The 22,504-nt window shown below is 39.9% G+C and overlaps 1 protein-coding gene across 3 annotated transcripts in view; it reads right to left on the minus strand.

Moving 5' to 3' along the window:
- herc3 (HECT and RLD domain containing E3 ubiquitin protein ligase 3) overlaps positions 1-22,504 on the minus strand; it is a 35,681-nt gene that overhangs the window by 10,429 nt on the left and 2,748 nt on the right. The window contains exons 3-20 of one of the 3 annotated variants that reach the window (XM_004549361.4): positions 21,895-22,054; positions 19,122-19,198; positions 18,126-18,347; positions 15,948-16,039; positions 15,464-15,594; positions 14,736-14,887; positions 13,858-13,931; positions 13,115-13,239; positions 12,889-12,948; positions 10,329-10,440; positions 8,942-9,131; positions 6,176-6,339; positions 5,900-6,013; positions 5,670-5,693; positions 5,467-5,565; positions 5,188-5,358; positions 4,960-5,103; positions 2,272-2,438 (exon numbers count right to left, since the gene is read on the minus strand). In XM_004549361.4, the coding sequence (XP_004549418.1) occupies positions 2,272-2,438; positions 4,960-5,103; positions 5,188-5,358; positions 5,467-5,565; positions 5,670-5,693; positions 5,900-6,013; positions 6,176-6,339; positions 8,942-9,131; positions 10,329-10,440; positions 12,889-12,948; positions 13,115-13,239; positions 13,858-13,931; positions 14,736-14,887; positions 15,464-15,594; positions 15,948-16,039; positions 18,126-18,347; positions 19,122-19,198; positions 21,895-22,054 (2,278 nt within the window). The remainder of the gene's footprint in view (positions 1-2,271; positions 2,439-4,959; positions 5,104-5,187; positions 5,359-5,466; positions 5,566-5,669; positions 5,694-5,899; positions 6,014-6,175; positions 6,340-8,941; positions 9,132-10,328; positions 10,441-12,888; positions 12,949-13,114; positions 13,240-13,857; positions 13,932-14,735; positions 14,888-15,463; positions 15,595-15,947; positions 16,040-18,125; positions 18,348-19,121; positions 19,199-21,894; positions 22,055-22,504) is intronic. The other 2 variants (XM_004549363.5, XM_004549362.4) reach the window with 2 other exon arrangements.

Consider the following 22,504-nt stretch of genomic DNA (forward strand, 5'->3'; position numbering starts at 1 on the left):
TAATACAGAACTTGTCGGTAACACTCTTTGCAGCTCTTTGGTGTTATACTTGTATTTAACTCTCAACTCTATCCACGTTTGACCTTTACATTGAAAACCCAGGGATCAGCCGTGCTGCTCCAACAGCTCCGTAGATGAAACAAATCGTGAACACAGGCTCTGTCAGATTAGAGGTGAATTATTAATAATAGGAAATGACTCACAGGGAGTGTTGTGTTAGTTTTCCTGAAAAGAAAATGCTAGATGTTATAACCACCAATAACAGGAAGGACAAATGGGCTGCCAACGGAAATGCTAATTAGCCAAAGGGGATATATTATTATTGTTTTGCAATTTGACCCAAGTTACTCGGCTGAGGTCACAGTACAAAGAAAATATCAAACAATGTTTTATCAGAAAGCAGAGCTGGTGTCTGCTTCTTATCTGTGTGTTGTCTCCACTGTGCTGCCTTTAGCCTGTTGAAGCTGAACGGCTCAAAAAGACAGACAAAATAATAAGAACAAACATTTTAAGATGTAGTGTCCTTTAAGATGGTGTTGTCTCGAGAGCAACAGGCTGCTGCAGCCCGTACGTATCGGTAATCACATTCAATGGATAATCGCAAAATCAATAGTTGACTGGAGACAATTAGGCTGAACGGAAATGCTGACCGTTCCTGCTCTAAATTCAATGAAGTGGCAAACAATCTCACTGCTACTCTGAAAAGCAAAAACACTGCTTATGTAAACAAGTGGCACACGGATTTGGCATCCGGGTGCAGATTTGATCCTAACCCCGATGAAGGTAAACATCCTTCTAAAGGAGGACTATTTCAAGTCGCTGGCCCAAGGCTGAGATATTATCATCACTTTACTCTGACAGCCCTGCGTGTCCAGACTTTCTTCTCTTCTTGCTAATAGGTTAAAATTAATGGAGTCATAATCTTTTTTTATTCCAGGCATTTTTTAAAATCATTGCACCAATTTATTTCTTTGTTTCTGTGGGACAGTAAAGCCCCCAGATTGGGACTTTCTTTATTAGAACAATTTACACGTTTTATATATCGGTCTTCACATATTCATACATTTATCGACCGGCTTCACTCGCCGAGTGTAGACTTGAGATTCAATCTCGCTCATCCTTTTCTTCATCTGCCTCTCTAATCTACTCTCCATCACCTATTAGGGCAAGATTTATTAAACAGAGCAAAACAGCATCTGAGTGCATTCACCAAATAGTGCTAACATTCACTACATTTCACTGTGTGTTATACTTGTATAACTATGCATGTGACAAATAAAGAAGCTTGAACCTTGAACCTAACAGGTGTGTTTAGTTTTACAGGTGATTAAGAAAAATACACAAAAACCCAAAACTGTAAACTTCGTGCTTGATTTAAATATTCTCCTCCTTATATTTTGCACCTTAACTCCCAGAAATACAAATGCTACACAGTAGGTCGCAAAAATCTGTGAGTTCCCTCCTCTTACGCGCAATCTTAGGATTCAGTCTCAGTTTGAAGTCTCATTTTAAGTCATTTTAAGTCTGCGATGCCGTTATTGAAAAAAACCCTGTGCTCTTACTTATGCCTCCTATCTTCTGTGACATAATCGAGGCATTCAAGTTATTTTATTGTCCCATTTATTTCTTTATTTCCAGATTAGATTCTGTGCCAGGTTTCAACTTACACTATTTAAGATATAGAATCCACTTTTCAAGGTCTTATTTATCAAGAACTTACCCCAACATTATGGACCAATGTGCCAGATGTCATGCCTCACCTTGTTTGTCTTTTGCTTCAGACTGCATAATTTTTTATGGAAGGTTTTAGGAACCCAATAACAAACTGACCACTTCCATTGCTATATTTGGGGGTTCCACTTGTTCCCCAAACATACCTTGCTTGCATGCAAACATCGCTTTTGGTGAGATCTTTCTTCCTATTGTTTGTGTAGGTCCTCAGTCATTCAGGTCGTGGTAGTTGAAGGATCTTGAAAAAGAACTTGACTTAAGTTTTGAAGACCTCTCACCTAAGAGGTCTCTTCAGTTGCATCCTATTCCCCTGGAAGTCCACTAATCCCACAGTTATCTCTCTTTATGCTTTAAGGATGTCATGTCATTTCTTAAAACTTAAAGACTGTTCTGCTAAGTTTGATCAAAAATTGAATTCTTTCATTCATTATTTTAAGTCTTTACCAACTCAGAGTACAGATTAACCCTTATATATAAATAAATATATAGATTAAAAAATGAATTAAAAATAAATGGTGAGTTGCAATGTGCCATGTTTACCGGGCTTCGGTGGGTGAGAGCTCTTTGAAGTCCTCCAGCGTGGGTGACACCTCGAGCAGCTTCTTGTAGAGAGCCAGGGGGAAGTGGAGGTCCACCACTGTGGCGTTATAGATGGCCAGACCGCAGATGATCCCGATCAGGTGGAACCAGTTCTGCTCTACAAAACACTGGAGATGCACGCAGAAACATTATTTTCCTGTTGCCTTTCTTTTACCACTTCTCTGTGGCTGAAATCTGAGCAGAGTCTTTGGTGGCATCATGTCAGCTGGCTCAACGTAACTCGACAATTTCTCACATCCCACGAGCTGAAAAATGTTATACGGTACACCAGCAGTAAATTCACACTCACAGAACTATACAAATATGAAAAAGGTACCTTTCTTCTTAACTCTAAGATATCAGAGCTTCGAGGTAAATATGCTATCATAAGGATAGAATAAAGCCAAAATATGGAGATTAAAGTTGTCATTTAAAGTAAACAACTGCCAAAGCTTCTATTACCTCTACAAAATTGTGTAGACGAGTTAGTGAAATCACACTTAAGAATCAGCTTTAGTAACAAGGAAAATTGTTTGTGTTTGTGTGCTAAAAGGGAATTTTTATGATGAGTATAAGGACGCTGAAGAGAAGGGGAAAAAAAGATAAAACTTGGAAGAGTTAGCCAGATTTGTACAAAATGAAAAAAACTGGCAATGGACAGATGTGAGGATGTCAATGGTTACACCCTCGTGCAAGAAAGAGACTGTATGTTGTATCACAAGGCACAAAAACACAAGAAAGCTGATGAAGCTGTTTCACTAACTCATCTACACAAAGCAGTCTGTAGAGGCTATGGCAGCCATGACAGTTGTTTGAATTGAAACAAACAGCTGGTCAGTAGATCACCAGTGGGCTTCATCCAATGATCGCTAAGTATGTGCCTAAAAATACACCAACCATTAACCTACCGAATAGTTGAGATATTCTGGAACAACATAGTGGACCCTGAAACCAACAACACCACCCCTCGAGCGCAACTCGCCACACCAGATCATCTTCCTCCATCTCACTCTATCCCTGACATCCTCCTCTGTCACTCCAACCCTCTGCATGTCCTCCTTCACTACATCCATGAATCTTCTCTGTGGTCTTCCTCTTTTCCTCGTCTCTGGCAGCTCAATCTTTAACATCCTTTTTCCAATATTCACTGTCCCTCCTCTGCACATGTCCAAACCATCTCTTGTCTCCACTCAACCTGAGATGTCCCTTTGGTGTACTCATTTCTAATCATGTCCTTCTGTCTCACTCCAAAAGAAAATCTTGACATCTTCTAGATTATCACTATGGCTGCAACTGTGTGTTATAATTATGTGCCAGAAAAGGAATCTTGGACTATATAAAATAAATGCTACTCTCATGCAAATACCTCTTACTTTTTTACTTAATAATTTTACAAAGAGTTAGTTTAAAAGGGGGGGGGGGTGATTTTGACCTTAATTTGAATGACAGAGAGGTGACTGACTGAACAGAGCTAATATTATGTTGTTTCCAATCTCAGTCAGCATGACGGTCAAGGCTGAGGGACGAGCTCCCTTATAGAGGTGAGTGTTTTGTAAACCTTAGTGTTCCCACTGACATACAGCATCTCTGTGTATAACTGCAGAAACAGCAGCTCTTCTTCTTGGAAAAAACAGCAGCAGTCAAACAACTGCCAATCCACATTCGGGTAATCAATTATAGGCCGACTGCTCTTTAGTCCAAAAAAAAAACAAAACAAAAAAACAAACCCAGACAAAAGAAAGCTGAAAGGCTTCAAACTGAAAGGAAAAGGTCAGTGGATTTATTGAAACACTGACTTCTCTTTTTGAGCAACAGATATGACTCGTCCATCCTGCGCATGTCAAAGAGACATTATCTCCAAGGGGCAAATTAGGCTGGACCCCACACAGCCCAGACAAGATGCTTCAAACCTAAAACAAGGCTGAGTGCAATTTACACACACAGCACAGGAGCAGTATGCTTACTAATTACTTAAATCTTATTTCTTTTCTGACGTCACTGAGATCTCATAATATCATTATTAGCCTAAACGCTTTACTTCCCAGAAAACAGCTGAGCTAAAAGCCAACAGCACAGGCTGCTTATTGTCAGCAAGTCCAAATATGTTTCAGTCTGCAGAGTCACAGTATTTTTCTTTTTCTTTCAGAGGTAGAAAAAAAAAAGTGGACCACTGTATGCAGCTTTCAGCTTTGTGACTGAAATGCAATAACCCCTGTAAAGCATGGATTAGCTGTGCTACACTGTTGTGCATTAGGAATTAACCGATGATTTTAGTTCATATCCAAAGTTACTTAAACAGTTGTGTGTTTCTAAATTATCCATAAACTAAATAAATAAATAAGCTGTCTCTGATGTTTTAAAACACAGTCTCCAGATTAAGTATCATTTTTCTTCTGGATAACCATCTCAAAAGATGAAGTTTCCTATTTGAAGACATTGCAACTACTCATTCATTAAAACCTGTTCACAGCAGGTGCAGCAGTTGGAAAAGAGCTTCGTGTTTAACTGTCTGCAGCAGTGCGGCTCACCGTAATGCTTCAAGTTGAAGGTAATATGCTAAAATTAGACTTAATTATATTTAAATATACTCGATAAATACTTTAACATACTAATTCCACTGCCTGTTAACTGTCAACCAGGGAAACTCACTTTATCTGAGAACCAGAGCAGGTTGGACTCTTTGTAATGAGTGAACATCCCGTACACGGGATCCATCAGCTCCTTCAACAGCAGCAGGAAGAACTCTTTAGTTACGCCGCCTGCGTCTACGGCCTCCTCTCCATCAAAGATCACCTGGAGGGAGGAAGAAGCAGATGAAAAACAAAAACAAATCTTCGCTTTGTCCAAGTTACGCCTCCGGTGAGTGCTGCCTCTCACCTTGAGTGGTTTCTTGAGGTCCACGTCAGAGTACATGGTGAGCTCACGTAGTGTGTCGCTTACTAAATGGCTCCTGCGCACATGGAGCACCAGGTAAGGGTTCCTAGCGAGGTGGGGTTCCAGTGTGAGCAGCATAAAGACATTGTGTAGGTTTGCACCGCTTACTGCCATCTTGGTAACGGACACGGGTGGAGAGAAATGGATGAAACAATGTTCACATGAGAACGAGAACAATTAAGAAACATTTGCTGACACATAAAGTCTGTCAGCAGCGGATACCTGCATTTGCAGTTCAGCATCAGTTTGCAGCATGGTTGTCTTGGCTTTTGCGTTCAGTATGAACGGGTAGGCACACAGGTTTACTGCGGGAAAGTCACTCTGCAGGGAAAACAGAATGAATGCTTAATAAACCATCACCATTTAAATGAATCACATTTATCTATTATCATTTATCTTAATAACTGAGTCTTTAATTAAACTACCTGTGAAGGGGATGATCCCACTTTCTAAAAATGAGAATGAAAGAAAAGTCATCTGATCAAACCTGACACTTGAAAAATAAAAAGACATTTAAAAGTAGAAACGAAGAGATTTTTAAATTCCTTCCAATGCCCGAGTGTTGTTTATGAAACAAGTGGGCAGCAAGAAGAGACAAACAGACCTGACAAACACAGATGCCTTCCCAAAAACCTATCCCAAACTCAGCACTCACAATCTCAGCTTTACTCAGAAACCATTTGAGGTAGTCTTCCTGGATGTCCACGAGGCTGGTGATGTCTGGGATGTAAAAGCGGTTGTACTCCACGTGTTGTGCCTTCAAGTTTACCTGGTAACATGGAACAAAAACCTGCTGATCTCCAGGAAATGTCACAGTACACGGCAGACTACAGATTACCGAGAACCATCTGACCGTGACACAAACACTTCCTTCTTGGATTGTATTGCCGAACAAGCACAGCTGAGAACGGCGAGTGTCGTTTGTGAATACCTTGTGGAGCTTTTCCAGCAGCCGAAGAGTTGCAAGAAAATAGTTCTCATAGAACATGGGCACGAGCACCGTCTTGCCTCCTGTTAGCATAAAGACAACAATGCTCTTGTACATGTCGACCATTCGGGTGAACACGCTGCCATCCACGATACACCACCAGTTGTCTGCAGAGACATAAAAAGGAGAGGAAAATAAATGACCTCAACCAAATACACCATGATATTTTATGGTGGACTCAAGTAGCACTGAGGTTGTCAGTTTCTTCTATGATGTATTGGAATTTCAGGAATTACACAATAGCAATGCTTCTGTTTTAGCAGTCAAAGGAGCTTGCAAAGAAAAGCGTCTGGACTTCTTTAAGTTACTTGAAGACGTTTCACCTCTCATCCGAGACGCTTCTTCAGTTCTAAGGTCAAATGGTGGAGAGTCCCAGATATAAACCTAGTGGGAGTAACCCCCCCACAGAGGGACAAAAGGAACCCCCTGATGATCCTCTAATCGCCTGAGCCAAGGTGTGAAACTGGGTGTGGGTCCCAATCAGCCAGAGTTTCGGATGAGTTACTCACCCGAAACTCTGGCTTCTCGGATGAGAGGTGAAACGTCTTCAAGTAACTTAAAGAAGTCCAGACGCTTTTCTTTGCAAGCTCCTTTGACTACGATGACCTGGATGACTGAGAACCTTCACAGACATTCTGTTTTAGCACTTAAATAATTTAAAGCCACTTCATTAGATACACCTGTTCAACAACTTGTTAACACAAATATCTTATTAGCCAACCACAGGGCAGTAACTAATTAGGGATGTACGCAAGTTCAAACTGAGCACTGAATGGGGAAGAAAGATGATTTAAGTGACTCTGGACGTGGCGTGGTTGTTGTGCTAGATAGGCTGGTGTGAGTATTTCGGAACCTGCTGATATAATTTGAATTTCCCATATAAATATCTTCAGGGTTTACATCGATTGTGGCTCAAGAGTTGGGAGTTCGCCTTGTAATCGGAAGGTTGCCGGTTCGAGCCTCGGCTTGGACAGTCTCAGTCGTTGTGTCCTTGGGCAAGACACTTCACCCGTTGCCTACTGGTGGTAGTCAGAGGGCCCGGTGGCGCCAGTGTCCGGCAGCCTCGCCTCTGTCAGTGCGCCCCAGGGTGGCTGTGGCTACAATGTAGCTTGCCATCACCAGTGTGTGAATGTGTGTGTGAATGGGTGGATGACTGGATATGTAAAGCGCTTTGGGGTCCTTAGGGACTAGAAAAGCGCTATATAAATACAGGCCATTTACAGGCCATTTACACAAAATAGCCTGAGAAGGAGAAACCATCCACTGAGCAGTAGTTCAAAATGTTTTGCTGCCAAAGACCAAAGAGCAGAATGGCAAGACTGCTTCGAGCTGACAATAAGGGCACAGGAACTCAAATAACCACTCGTTACAACCAAGGTATGCAAAAAAGCATCTTTGAACTCACAATATGTCAGACCTGGAAGAAAATGGGCTACAACAACAGAAGAACACACCAGTTGCTACTTATGAGAGTTAAGAACAGGAATTTGAGACCACAGTTCACACAGGCTCAGACAGAAGACTGTAAACATCTTGCCTGGCCTGATGAATCTCCATTTCTGCTGTGACATTCAGATGGCAGGGTTCAAATTTGGCATGAACAACATGAAATCGTGGCTCCATCCTGCCTTGTAATGACAGTTCAGGCTGGTGGTGTGGGGCACATTTTCTTGGCACACTGTGGGACAGTTAGCACCATTTGAGCATAGTTTAAAGCCCACAGCATACCTGAATACTGTTGCTGATAATGTCCATCCCTTTATGACACAGTGTACTGTCCCTTCTGAGGAAGCAGCAGGATAACGCACCACGTCACAAATGTCAAATCATCTCATCGTTTTTGATCATAGCAGTGAGTTCGCTGCACTCAAATGGACTCCACAGTCCAAATCTCAGAGCACATTTGCGATGTGATGGAATGAGAGATTTTCATCATGGACAAATCTGCTGAAACTGTGTGACATTACTGTGTCAATGAGAACCAAAATCTGAGGAATGTTTCCAGCACCTTGTTAAATCGATGCCATGAAGTATTAAAGCAGTTCTGATAGCAAAAAGGGGTCTAAGGTGTAACTAATAAAATGGCCAGTGAATGTATGTTTGTGTGGCGTAGACCAGACATGCATGAACAGTTTTACGCAGCAGTCGGTCACATGTGCAGAGGTGAACAAACCTTTCTCCAGAGCGCTTTTGTCACTTGTCTGTATTATTGCAGCAGCACTATGAATATCTTTGAAAGTGTCAACAACATTTTATGAAATATCATCCAAATATTTAAAATAAATGCACGAAAGTAATTTTCAAGACCCATCAAGAAAAAAAACAAACATTATTATTATTAAACTGATTCATGTGGCCACAGAGTGAAGACTAAACTAGCAGACGGGCTAGTAACTGACCTTTACCTCTGTTAAAACCCCTAGTTTTCCTCAAATATCAGTAGTGAGTTCAAAAATCCATATGAGCCAGGCTCTAATGTTTGAAGATGCTGTGAAAATATTGTTGTCCGGGTGGTGTTTTTTTATCTGTTGCTGACGAAGGACACGTAGCACAGATATGGACGAGGATACCGATATATTCTAAACATCAGCGTAAGCTTAACATGGTGGGACATAGCACAGAGTTGCTGAGCTTCACAGTTCTCAGTTATCTCCCAAAGTCAAATCTGAATGAAAAACTGTATTCAGTGTGGTCGTGCAAATGTAATACCCAATACTTTGCTGGGGTTGGCATCTAGCCGCAGAATAGCCATTGCTAGGGGTATAGTGAGGCGGATGTAGTTTTTGGAGTCCTGCAGGGCCGGGTACTCTGACAAGATGAGGTAGATCCTCATGGCCTCGACATCAGGAGGGGAGCGTGGCAGCTGAGGGATCAGCAGGCTCTCAAAACTCTTGGTGGCCTAAACAAGAGAGAGAGGATGCAGACATTACACCCTCTGTTTAGTTACACTGCTCAGAGAAAGAAGATTCATGTTAGAGACAAAATGCAGTCAGAGAATTATTAGGGTTTTACTGTTTTTAAAAAAAAAAGAAGAAAAAACAAGCTGAATGTGATGGGATATTTTTATATTTCCAAACAAGCTGGATGAACGAGGCAGCAGCGATAAAACGTCAGTTGCTAAATTTTGCAAGAGGTTATTTAGTGGTTGGGGAAAGAGGCCTCAGCCTGCATCAATCAGACTGAGGCCACTTCAGTCCCAAACATAACATTAGTGCGCCAATGTTAGGAGTCGTCAACCAGTTCTCCATTTTGTGCCATGGATCTGTGGCAGAACTTGATTTACTTTCAAAACATAGATTTTCTTTTTTTTTTCTTTTTTTATTCCACCAAATGAATGGTTACAAAGCAAACCCTGCATGTATTAAACCTGCATCATTAAGGAGCCAAAACACAAAGCGTTTCAGACAAAAATCACTTTCTATCACATTCATTGATACCAATTTCTATGACAATCACTATGGATTTAGACGTTGGTGACCTACATACAAACAATGAGGTTTTAATTTGGAGTGAGCAGCTGATTTTCAGCAGCAACATCTACAGCCAGAGGCACAGGGGTTCATTAGGATTCACGCAGAACTCCTTCAATTCCTGAGATTAACTGTTTGACACTAAATCTTTCACAGCTCTCACCAGCTTTGTCTGGTGACAGTTACATTACATTCATTGCTTATGAATCCACTTTATGTGTAATAGCTTAAAAGGTAATTGATTAGGTGATTAGAGTAAACCAAAACATGTATGCTATTTTCTTTAGTATACAAGGGATAGCTCAGTAGGTAGAGTGGTGGCCCCATGATCGGAAGGTCGGGGGTTCAACTCCACTGAACGGCTACCCTGAGGTACCCCTGAGCAAGGTACCGTCCCTACACACTGCTCCCCGGGCGCTGCATTGGTGGCTGCCCACTGCTTCACTGGGTGAATGGGTTAAATGCAGAGGAACTATTTCCCTATGGGGACTAACACATACACATTATTATTCATGCTTCTGGTCAGATAAAGAAAGTCAGACAACAACAGGAGCCATTATCAAACACATGCACCATGTGTCCTTAGAGACATACAGTAAACTGGGTTTGGAGGTTAGAAGCAGTACCTGCTCCATGAGTTCAGAGAAAGCTGGTTTGCTCAGAGTCTCAAACAGCATTCTGACAGAGTTGAGATCGATGCCTGGGATCTTTGGGTTGGTTTTGAAATGGGTATCATCACTGAGAGAAAGCAGATAAAGAAAGATATAAGTGAGATCTCAGCAAAGGATAAAAAACAGAGCTCATATTCAGGGAATTCGTGATAAAGCTTTGATGGAAAGTTGCTTTGGATTAAACACAGGTCTACTCCAAGCTGTCATCCAGCAAGTCAGCTGTGAGTCACCTTTAGGTAGGTGTGATAATACTCACTGCAATATAAGCAATGGTTAAGTATACATGCAGCCTAAATGTATTTACGTCTATCCCTAAGCAGATCTCTTCTTCTGCCTGGGAGATGACGAGAGTGAGAACCAGTTGATAAACACACTCGCTGCTTCGCCTTAAACAACCCTCAACATATCACTGACACTGAGCATTAAAGATTTAGCTATCTGTAAATGCCATCTTCCTTCCCTATAGGCACAACAAGACAAATACTGACTGACACAGTGGACTGATCCCTAATGGCAACTATTTACAGCACTGTAGCTCAGGTGGCAGAGCAGGTCAGCCACTAATCAGAAGGTCGGTGGTTCGATCCCAGGCTGCCTCCTGGCTGCATGCCAAATATCCTTGGGCAAGATACTAACCCCGTGTTTGCCTACTGGTGGTGGTCAGAGGGCCTGGTGGCGCCAGTGTCCAGCAGCCTCGCCTCTGTCAGTGCGCCCCAGGGCAGCTGTGGCTACAACGTAGCTTGCCATTGCAATTGTGTGAATGGGTGAATGACTGTAGTGTAAAGCGCTTTGGGGTCCTTAGGGACTGAGTAAAGCGCTATACAAATGCAGGCCATTTACCATTTACCACTCAGTCAGATTAGACGTGATCCTGTGGAGACTGTTTGTCAAAGAGCAAACAGTGCTGCAGATGGTGCAGCGGTTTGTGCTACAAAACTACTGAGTCACAGCAATGACCCATTAAATTCAGAGAACTCTCTGAGCTTAAAGCACCATCTGAGCAGTTTTGGGTCCCAACTGTGATGCTAATACTTCCTGTGCATGGATGTGCTCTGAACAACTGCAGCAAATCCCACAGCTGTACCTAATAAAAGGAGATACAAATACAGTTTTTATGGCTACATTTTTGGGAAGGTTTTCATGTTATTAACTAAGGCAGAAACTAACATTTATTTCCATTTAGTCAGACAATTAGTACAAGTCTGTCCTCCTGTATTTCATATGCACTACTTACTTACTTTATGATGGATGTTACTATTTGTTTTACCTCCTGTGGCATTTCAGTTTTTGAAAGATTCATTTTTCACGCATGTGTCTGTGAGGCCTTTTTTTCCAACCCGGTGACCTCTACAACTCATCCCCAGGACGCGATAAGTATCTGCTGATTAGTTTGTCCTACATACATCATGATGTCAACACACAGGTTGATGGACTCGCACAGATCTCGCTAACCAAACAGATAGCATCTTTCCCAGGCCTGACAATCAGCTGGATAAGATGATATGCATTGATTTGAGGGTATTTGACAGAGAAAGTACATCTTTGTGAGTTGATCACACGGCATGCGTTTCCTTCATTTATGGCACACACCTGAAGGGCTTAAGAAGTTACTCTGTGATGAATCTGTACTAATAAAACGCTAACAGATCCTTCTTGTTTCCTTTTTTTTTTTAAACCTTTGTTGGGGACTGTGGTGCCCTTTTTTGTCCTAAAATACTGGGAGAGTTTCTGTGGCAGCATTCAGTGGAAAAACTGCAATTTTGATGTCGAGCGCGACTGCAGTTTGTGCCATCTGTCACCTGCCTGAACCAAGGCCAAATATCCTGAGCATGTGCTATTTTTGGCTCAGCACAGTAGCGATACAGACGTAGCACACGTGCAGCACATAATTGTACTAACTATTTTAAATATGTCGTGCCTGTCTAACATAAATCATTGTCACATTTTCAACCTGCAGAAATCAAACACTTCTTCTAATAATAACACAGACAGTGACGGAGAACGAAGAATAAAATATCTGGTCATAACTTGTCATCCAGATGGTATGCATGCATCCAAGTTTTGTTTGGCAAATACTGACTAAATCCTGCACTATTAAGGTGGGAACTTAAACATTTTTATCACCTCTTAATTAATTATTTCAGCTCTTCTTTACACTTCGCATTTTGGTGCTATATCTTATTAACTGTTAAATGTTTCCTCCTCAAGGTCAACACTGTCTTCTTTTTCTTAAAGGTGAAAATAAAATTACAAGTCTGACTTAAGTAAAAGTAGCAAAATCTAATTTATATGAAGTACCTTTTCTAAAGAAAAAATATCTTGTCTATGTAGATTCACTAATACTCTTAGCACTGTAAGCTTTTAGAAAAGCTCTTAGAAAAATGTAAGCTCAGTGGTGTTTTGTCTTCCACTGAAGGTTTTTGCATTAATACATGCAACCGTGCTCCAATATAAAACAAGTCCTGACTGCACTATTTGTGTATTTCTCATATTGATGCAGGTGAGGTCTATGCACCTTTGGTCCAAGAAGCTGGCATTCCAGCACGCCGTCGACGACAGCTGAACTATGACGTCACTGTAAACGAAACACACATTACAATGAAAATGTAACGGGGGAGACTTTCCAGTGATTAAAGTGAATTAAGCTCTGTGTGTATTTGTGTAAACCAATTATATATGAGTCTACATTCTATCTTATAATCTAAAATATCTGACACAATACCCTTTTATCGTTGGCTTACTTTGTGATGCTAGAGTCTGTGTTGTACATCAGTTTCAGCCTCAACGAATTCAAACTTTCATAATTGATTGGTGAGAGACTTTTGCCAATATTAATCACTCTGAAGTCTTCCGAGGGGACAGAGGTCTGTAGAGGGGAAGACAGAGAACACATAACACCACTGTTACAAACACGGAAGACTTTGCTTTGGTCCTTTGCAGTCTGTGTGGCAAAGTTTGATCTGGGTTGCGTCGACAAAATAAAGAGGCCACGCCTGAGATGGAAATGTTTTGGCTAAGCGCTTTACATCTTTATCAGCCTACGTTCCTGACAGTTTGCTTGAAAGTTACATTTTTTTAACCAGATAAAGGCTCCAAATACAGAGTTCCATCAACTGAACTGGTTAAAGCTGAGACATTAACGCCACCCTGTGGTGAAACACTAAACCTAAGTAACACAGACATGATTGCTTGGAGTTTTTGGATGTGATTGCTTAGAATTATACAGCGTGCTGCAGGAAACTAAGAAGCATATGTGTGTCACATACGGTTAATCATTTTTTAATTCCTGATGGTTTTTAGAGTACATCTTTGATTTTCAGTTTCACATTTCTCTATATTTTTAACATGAAAATAAATAACAAAGCATTTATGTAATTCATGAAAATTCAAACAAACAATAACAATGGTAAAACTGGAAGTAAGTATATATTTTTAATTTTAAAAAATGTGATATTTTAGTATTAATCTTTATGAAATCACATACCTGCTCATTAGAGTACAATAAGAAGCTATGGTCTCCTCCACAGATGATTTTGGTCACGGTATACTGTTTTGATTCTAATTAAGAAACATAAAAAAGAGATAGACACTGAACATAATAACAGGGAATAAAATATATATATTTCACACTTTAAATCACTTTAAACTGCATGTGTCTGTAAAGATTCCTCACCTTGAGAAAAAAGATGATACACAGTAATGAAGGATAAAGAATAATACACTGTGGAAGCATAAAGCAATCATAAAGCATTTGGCTCAAAAGCTCTTCTTTGTGCTATTTCAATTTGATATACATGGCAGAATAAATTGTGTTCTTGCAGTCTCCTTACAATATATATATATTTTAAATCTCTGCTGTGACTCACACCCCCTAGCCTACATTACAAGCAGATTGCAGGATGATTTCTGGTAAATCCAACAGAAGACACTGCTGTGCAAATACAAGCTGTTTTGGCTGAATACCAACTATCCTCTTGGTTGTTTTGGCAACAGCAACTGGAGCCAAATCAGAAATACCTCCGCAAGACAGTGAAGCAGCAGAGTCTAGCTGGACACTAACAAAGCCCACTGTATCGTTATCAGTCTGTTCTTTCTGTTTTAAGACTTCGTAAATTGTAAATTCTCTCAAAGTTCTCCATTGTCTTCAAGGAAAAAATCGGAAACAAGGTTCCCAGGACCATAATGGTTAGGCCAAATAAAACTGTAACATTCACAGCTGCCTGCCTGGATTTCCACTGCAGTTACCAGTAAAGGCACAAACAGGAAACATGTCTAACAAACGTGAGAAGTGGGAATGAGGCACTTTTAAAAAGGCATTCGGTCACAAGCATATAGGGACTGATCGGCAAGTCCTCTGCTTACCTCTTCTATGGAATTTTCCAGTCAGGAAACTGGCCTTGACAGGAAATGGGCTTCTGGCATCCCCCAGTATTCCTGTTCCCAGCTGGCCATGGCTGTTACAACCAAACGCATATACCACGCCAGAGGAAGGCACGAACGCCAACGTGTGGTGCCTGGCAAAAGGAAAAACCACGAAATGAAGAAACTCAAAAAAGTAAATTTACCACTTTGATAGTTACACATTTACAGCATTAGATATGCAGTTAACATTATCAAAGGTACCTTACAGCTCTCTGATTTAACATGTTCAGTTTAGATCAGTTGTTTTTGCAGCAGATATTTTTTAATTATTACTAATGTTTATATTTTTTTTAATTTGGATTCTCAAAGAGAAGTTTTGTTCTAACGGTCAAGAGGATAAAAGAAATAACTGAGCAAAAAAAAAAGATGCAACAAATGTCTGTGGCTGGAAGCAAAACAATCAAAGCTATTAACATTTAAGGGACAAGGTAACTTTCTATAAGTCTTTTCAGTATTCCTTTCCCATCAGGTGTGGAGAAAATACTAAAACAAAATAAACAAAAAAACACACACCGTACAATAGAGTTAAAACTGCGGCTTTTTGAGAGTCAAAAAAAAGTTTAAGCTTCATAAACATAGACTTTACTCCAGTGTTGTTTTACTTGGTTCCATGAGATCGTATGGGTATAACCAACAAAAGCCCTCTGTAGGTTTATCAGAGACAGTACCTGCCACAGGTGATTTGGGACACCTCGGTGCCCATGAGCTCCAGCACTCGTCTAGGTAAAAGCTCACTATTGGTGGAGCCGTGACCCAGCTGACCCCACGAGCCATCACCAAACGTAAACAAGCCGCCATCCTGCCAGGAAGAGTAAACACACTGACCTTTTCCGTGCTTTTTTCCATTTAAGAGGGAAACTTTATGCATAGTCTTGCACTAAAACACTTATGGCACACGTTAGGTGGTAGATTAAGATAAGATGGGGTTAGACCGTGTGGTTGGAATAAGACTCAGTTTTTAACCCTGTATTAACAGAGTGTTGTGTAAAATAATATAAATCTCTGGCACCAATTTTTATGGCAGCTAAACAAGAACGACCTAACAAAACAAGACTTTATAATATCTGGTTGCATAATATCTGTTACTAGAAATGGCCAAAATTAAACATCCATATGTAAAGCATGTACAACACAGTTAAACATAAATCATACCTTTGTCAAGGCTGCTGTATGTTCATCTCCACAGCTGATGTAAACAACTTTCTGAGATCTCAAAAATTTGATGTGGCATGGGACGGCACGATCTGTGGAAGGCGACAACACACGAGCAAGTCCACACTGTTAAACACTTCAACCAGATGAGTCCACTCAAATTAAGAAGATGCTGGAAAACACTTAAACTTTTGCATTCTGATTTAGCACCATAATGGCAACTAAACTAAACGTGGATATGTTAATTAATTAAATTATTTAATTATTTAATATTGAGGATCATTTCCATGAAATGTTAATAAATAGATCTCTTCTCCAAAATGGTGACCTCTAACTACTCATAAAACAAAAAATGAGCGTGAGAGCGATCAAGCTCGTTGCCATTGTTCCACAAACAATGGCAACAATACCGTTTTGCGGTAGATTTGCTGCTGTTGTCCTGTGGCCTGACCCAGTATTGGCCAAACTTTAAATGTCAGGTAGACATCTAAAGTTTGACTCTACAACACTTTGGTATCCGGAGGAGTTCATGGTCAACTCCATGACTCCAAGGTGCCCAAATCATCACCCCTCCACCACCGTGCTGACAGATGGTATGAGGCGTTTATGCTGACATGCTGTGTTTAATTTTTCCAAATGGTGCTGTGCATTATGGCCAAACATCTGCACGTTGGCATAATGATAAATGGTAAATGAACTAGTTCTTATATAGTGCTTTTCTCCTCTAGCTGACCACTAAAGCACTTTATACAACATGCCTCATTCACACATTCACATCCATTCTATGCTTAAGTGCTTTCTATGTGACATTCAGAGACACAATAGAAATAGAAGCTTCCTATTAGTAGATGACCTGCTCTACCTCCTAAACTACAGCCACCCCAACGGCCTCATCTGTCCAAAGGACTTTATTCAAGAAGTCTTGCAATTTTTTCAGATGCAACTTTTCAAACCTAAGCTGTGCTGTCATGTTATTTTTAGAGAGAACAGGCTTCCTCCTGGTAACCCTTACAAATAAGTAGAGGTGGGAATCACCATACATCCCACGATACGATATTATCACAATACTTAACGCACGATACGATATTATTGCAATTTTTTTTAAATATTTTGCGATATTCAGATTCTGTACATAAAGGTAAACTTTATCAATATTTATTTTATCTAATATCAAAGTCTCGCACTCAGTCTTTCTCTCATTTCAGTCAGTTTTATTGTTGACAAACTGAACGGTTTGTATTACAGTCTAGTCCAACTTAACTGAATGCAACCATCTGGTACAATTATAGCTATTCTGAACTTTGAAATTTATGAAAACTATGCAGCCCCTTCAGCAACTGAAGAATTTGAAAGTAAATTAAAACAAAATATAATTTTACATTAAATAAAAAAGTTTTAAACTTAATTAAAATAAAACATGTCTTAAATTAAAATAAGTAAACTGTCATGTTTATTGCTGCCAAAAAAAAAAGTTACACACATTTGGACAGTGAAGGAATGTCAGGATTCTTGCTCAGAAAAAGGATCAACATGCTCTGAAGTCAGAGCATGTTCCAGTCCACAAAAACTTTTTTTGTAACAAAATATCGATTTCTGCTGTCCCTGTATCGATACATTATTCGCAAACAAAATATCACGATACTACACAGTATCGATTTTTTCCCCCCACCCCTACAAATAAGCCACACTTGTTCAGATTTTTTCTATTTGTACCATCATGAACTTTACAATTACCTGCTAATAGAGGCCTCTAGAGTCTGAGATGTAGCTGCTGGGTTTTTTGCAGTTTCTCTATGTATTGCTCAGTTTGAATCTGCTGAGACGTCCTTTCCAGGGAAGATTGTGGCATTGTGTTAAGACGTGAATGCTTCAGATCAGAAAGTGCCAAAACGTCTGCTTTGATAGCGGTACTCACACTTGACAGTCATTATTAATTATTAATAGTACCTAGCTGTTACTTAACCTCTAAAATATTATCAAAAGAGTACAGGTGTACTTAGTTTTTCACAACACCATGTGGAGTACTGTGAAAACCTTTTTTTTTTTTCCAAGCGCGAATAAATTGATAAAAATGTGAGACACAATATTACGTAAAGATTTATATAATTTGCATGAAGCTCTACACTCTGCATTATATCATATAACAGTCGCTGTTCTTTCTAACCAGGTGATTATTACCTTGTTTATCATTAAGGCCCAGTTGTCCAGCTCTGTTTTTGCCCCAGCCAAATACAGCTCCAGACAATGAGAGGGCAAAACTGTGGTCTCCTCCTGCCGTTATTTGTGCCAAAGGAATTCCTGCCAGAGACTTTAGAGGATGAGGGAACAGCTTGCTGGGCTCTCCTTTCCCCAACCCGAGCTGCCCGCTGGTGTTCTGGCCCCATGTGAACAGCTGGCCATCTGAGAGGAAAAACGCACATCATGAACTTTACCTCACATCAACACCAATAATGAACACAAAATACAGGGCAGATGTCTGTTTTATAGAGTGGCTATATTTAGAGCTGTTACAGGGTGTGGCTCAGACCTACATATTGCCAAAACATCAACAACACCAAATGTTTTCATTTATAGCCAAACTTAAATCAAGTCAAAGCTTACACCAAACATAAATAAATACACAACTTTTCAGGCTGACAGATAAATCACAGACCCCATTATCCTGTTAGTATTAATACATGAAGCTATGTGTGTTTAGCCCCAAGAAGCTGTGGTTCAACATCTGATCACATTTCTTTGGACAAAAAACAGTCAATTTAAAATCTCCCATAATGCAAAACCATTGCATTTTCTCAAACTATGCTCTCCTCCCTTTGCAATCACATATTTTAATGAAAATATTATGTCTTGAGTCCTAGTCATGCTAACCTTGATGCTGATGGTTGACACTTTGTTGTTACATTGATAAACACACACACTTGTTCTCCATCATTACTGCCTGGTGATTGCTCGTAAAACAGCCTTGACCATGTGCAAGTTTCACTCAGATCTGACCAATACTGTTAAGGCTTAACGCTTCTAGTGAACTGTGGACGAGCGGATAGATGAGCTAAAATTTAAGAATTTATGAGGGTTTTCTGATGCCATACATTTCAGCTCGATTGGACACAGTTGGGATCCAACATTCAGATCGTGAACAGTGATGAGGTGTTATAAAGAAATTGTCTTTCACACCTCTAGAAAGTGCGATGCAGTGCTGATTCCCACACATTACTTGAGAGATGCGATGGTCACACAGTCTTTTGACCAACCTAGGATAAATTTAAAAAGAAACAAAAACATTTGTTTATCAAGCTAAAAAATACACATTTAAAACATTTCTTGTTTAAGTAGATGATGCATGAAAAGGCTGGGAATTCCAAATAATGTCAAACCTGATGTCTATTGTCTTAGCTGATTATAGGCCAATCACAACCTTCCTAACCTGCCTTTTTCAAAAAGTCTTGAAAGAGTAGTTGTAAAACAGCTAACTAATCATCTGCAAAGAAATTGTTTATTTTAAAAGTTTCAGTCAGGTTTTAGAATGCATCAGATTGCAGAGACAGCTTTAGTGTAGGTTACAGATGGTTTTCTTATGGCCACTGATGGTAGATTCCTGTCTGTGCTTCTTCTAAACCTCGGTGCAATGAGGTTCGATGACCATAATTTAATTACAGCGATTAGAGCATGCTGTAGCTATTCAAGGTGGTTTGAATCACATCTATCTAATAGACTTTTTACTTGCTATTTAACTTTTATTTATACAGGTAGCCCCATTGAGACTCAACATCTCATTTACAAGAGAGATCTAATTCAGACAAACTTCGTAAAATTATAACACTTCAATTTGTTCATGTTAATTGGGAGTCCTCTTTACACACAAAGGTGAATTATGGAGTTCTACAAGGTTCCACACTAGAACCAGTTCTGTTTATATTATACATGCTTCCCTTAGGCGAGGGGTGTTGAAATCCAGTCCTCGAGAGCTACTGTCGCGCTCCTTCTTCCGACACACCTGAACCAAATGAATGACTTGTTACCAGGCCTTTGCCAAACTTGATGGCATGCTGAAGGGGTAATCCAATCATTTGATTCAGCTGTGTTGGAGTAGGGATGGATCTAAAAGCCGCAGCTCTTGAGGACTGGAGTTGGACACCCCTGCCTTAGGCAAAACATATATTTTCACTCCTATGCAGATGATGCCCAACTTTATCTATCCATGAAGCCAGAAAACACACACAACTTAGTGAAACTGCAGGAATCTCTGAAAGACAAAGACCTGGATGACCTATAATTCCTAAATTCCGCTACAAACTAAGGTTAGCATACGTGGCCCTAAAAAAAAAATCTTAGAAATATGTTACTATATGCTTACTCTAAATGGGATTACCTTGGCCTCCAGTAACACTGTGAGGAACCTTGGAGTCATTTTGACCAGGATGTTTTTCAATGCACACACTAAGCAAATATATAAGAACTGCTTTCTTCCTTTCGTGCAATCTCTTTCTCAGATTGATACTGAAAAACTAGTATTTATTACTTCTACGATGCAGTATGGTAATTATTGATCTCCTAAAAACTCACTGAAAAGCTGGAAGCTTTTCAGTGAGTTTTTGTCACGAGTACTGACAGGGACTAGAAAGAGCATATTTCACTCATACTGGCTTCTCTTCACTGGCTCCCTTTTAAATCCATAATAATCGGGTCCCATTTTATGTTAAAGACCTCATAGTACCGCATCACCACAATAGAGCACTTTGCTCTCAGACTGCAGGCTTACTTTTAATTCCTAGAGTAGTTAAAAGTAGAATGGGAGGAAGAGCCTTCAGCTTTCAGGCCCCTCTTTTGTGGAACCAGCTTCTAGTTTGGATTTTGGAGACAGACACCCACTTTCCTTTTCAGATTAGGCTTAAAACTTTGCTTTTTAATCAAACTTATAGTTAGGGCTTGATCCAGTGATCCTGAATCCTCCCTTAGTCATGCTGCAATAGGCCTAGTCGGCTGGAGGCTTCCGTGATGTACTGAGTGTTTTTTTTCTCTTACCATGTGTTTTTACACTAATCTTCATTAAATCATTAGTTATTAATAATTTCTTGCGCTCTTCCACAATGTGTCTTTCTCATGTCATCCTTCCCTTACCCCCAACTGGTCGAGCCAGATGGCCGCCCCTCCCTGAACCTGCCTCTGCCTGAGGTTTCTTCCTGTTAAAAGGGAGTTTTTCCTTCCCACTGTCACAAAAGCGCTTGCTCATAGGGGGTGATCTGATTATTGGGATTTTCACTGTATTACTGTAGGGTCTTTCTCTTACAATACAAAGTGTCTTGAGGCATCTATTGTTGTGACTGGGTGCTATATAAATAAAACTAAGTTGAACTGAATTATGAAAGGCTGCTGCATACAAAATACTGACTATTAAACTATCTCGCTGAGTATATGTTTACATGGGGCTTCTTCTCCTCCACTATAACACTGAGGTTAGTCTGAGTAACCAATGGATTAACAATGAAGATGTCACTGTAGTTTTTCTTTCTTTTTAATAATGATTTTGTGAGCATATAGATATAAATATATTTCTGATATATCTATTTAGTCTTAGTCTCTTTTGTCTGCTTTCTTCCCCTCATAAACTTTCAGTAAATTGTCTATTAAAAATAAAATTGTTTGTCAGGGCACTAATTGCTTATTCTAGAAAACGTTTTGCAAACCACTTATTACAGTAAAATCCCATTTTCCCAGTATTTGCATGTGAAAGACTTACAGGAAGTCTGTGACTAACAGTTTTCAAATAGGCTCTGATAAACCTGTCTACGTCTGCACGCTCTATGGACACACTTAGCTGTGGCAGTGGCCAGATGTACGCTGTACAAGTAGGTGCTAGGCTGCTGGTAAGTACTGTAAGTTTTCCTACTGGCATGTGTAATTCTGTGTGGCCAGGCTAAACCCTTCTTCCTATAAACTACACGGGCACCTGGGAATTCGAACAGTCGTCTCTGTGGTCCCCAGTCCCAGCTGTCCCCCATCACCAGCTCCCCAGGCAAACAGTTGACCCTGTTCATTCACTGCCATCGAATGCCCCCGACCGCATGACACCATCGCAATCTTTTGGGTATCCAGAGCCCCAACAACCTCTGTGAAGAGATGACAGGTCTACAGTAGAGGTCTTTTCATTACTTTTACTCTTTACCCATTTGTTTTTCAGTTATAAGTCTAAATATTTTAAACTACATGCTATTTATTATACAAGTATTTATTGTACACAATAATACAACAGATCCAAGAAACATAATATACACATTTCTTCTGAAAATAGTATATTATTAACTGCACTGAGAAATGCTGTGTTGAAGCACGTGCAAAAAGGATGTGTGGGTGAGACTTTGCAGTTGGTGTTGGTGGTATTCTGCTAAGGACCAACTAAGGGTTAGCTGCTTTAGACAAATTGAAAACTCAAAATAGTTGATAATGTGGTTTTAAGTGAGGTAAGACTATAGCATTTAATCAACAATCAACATTTTTAAGCTTGTTAAAAAGATTCAATAACATAAACATAAAATGATAAAGGCCTTATAACAAAAATA

The sequence above is a fragment of the Maylandia zebra genome, linkage group LG6 (assembly GCF_041146795.1).
Source record: "Maylandia zebra isolate NMK-2024a linkage group LG6, Mzebra_GT3a, whole genome shotgun sequence".
Taxonomy (NCBI): domain Eukaryota; kingdom Metazoa; phylum Chordata; class Actinopteri; order Cichliformes; family Cichlidae; genus Maylandia; species Maylandia zebra.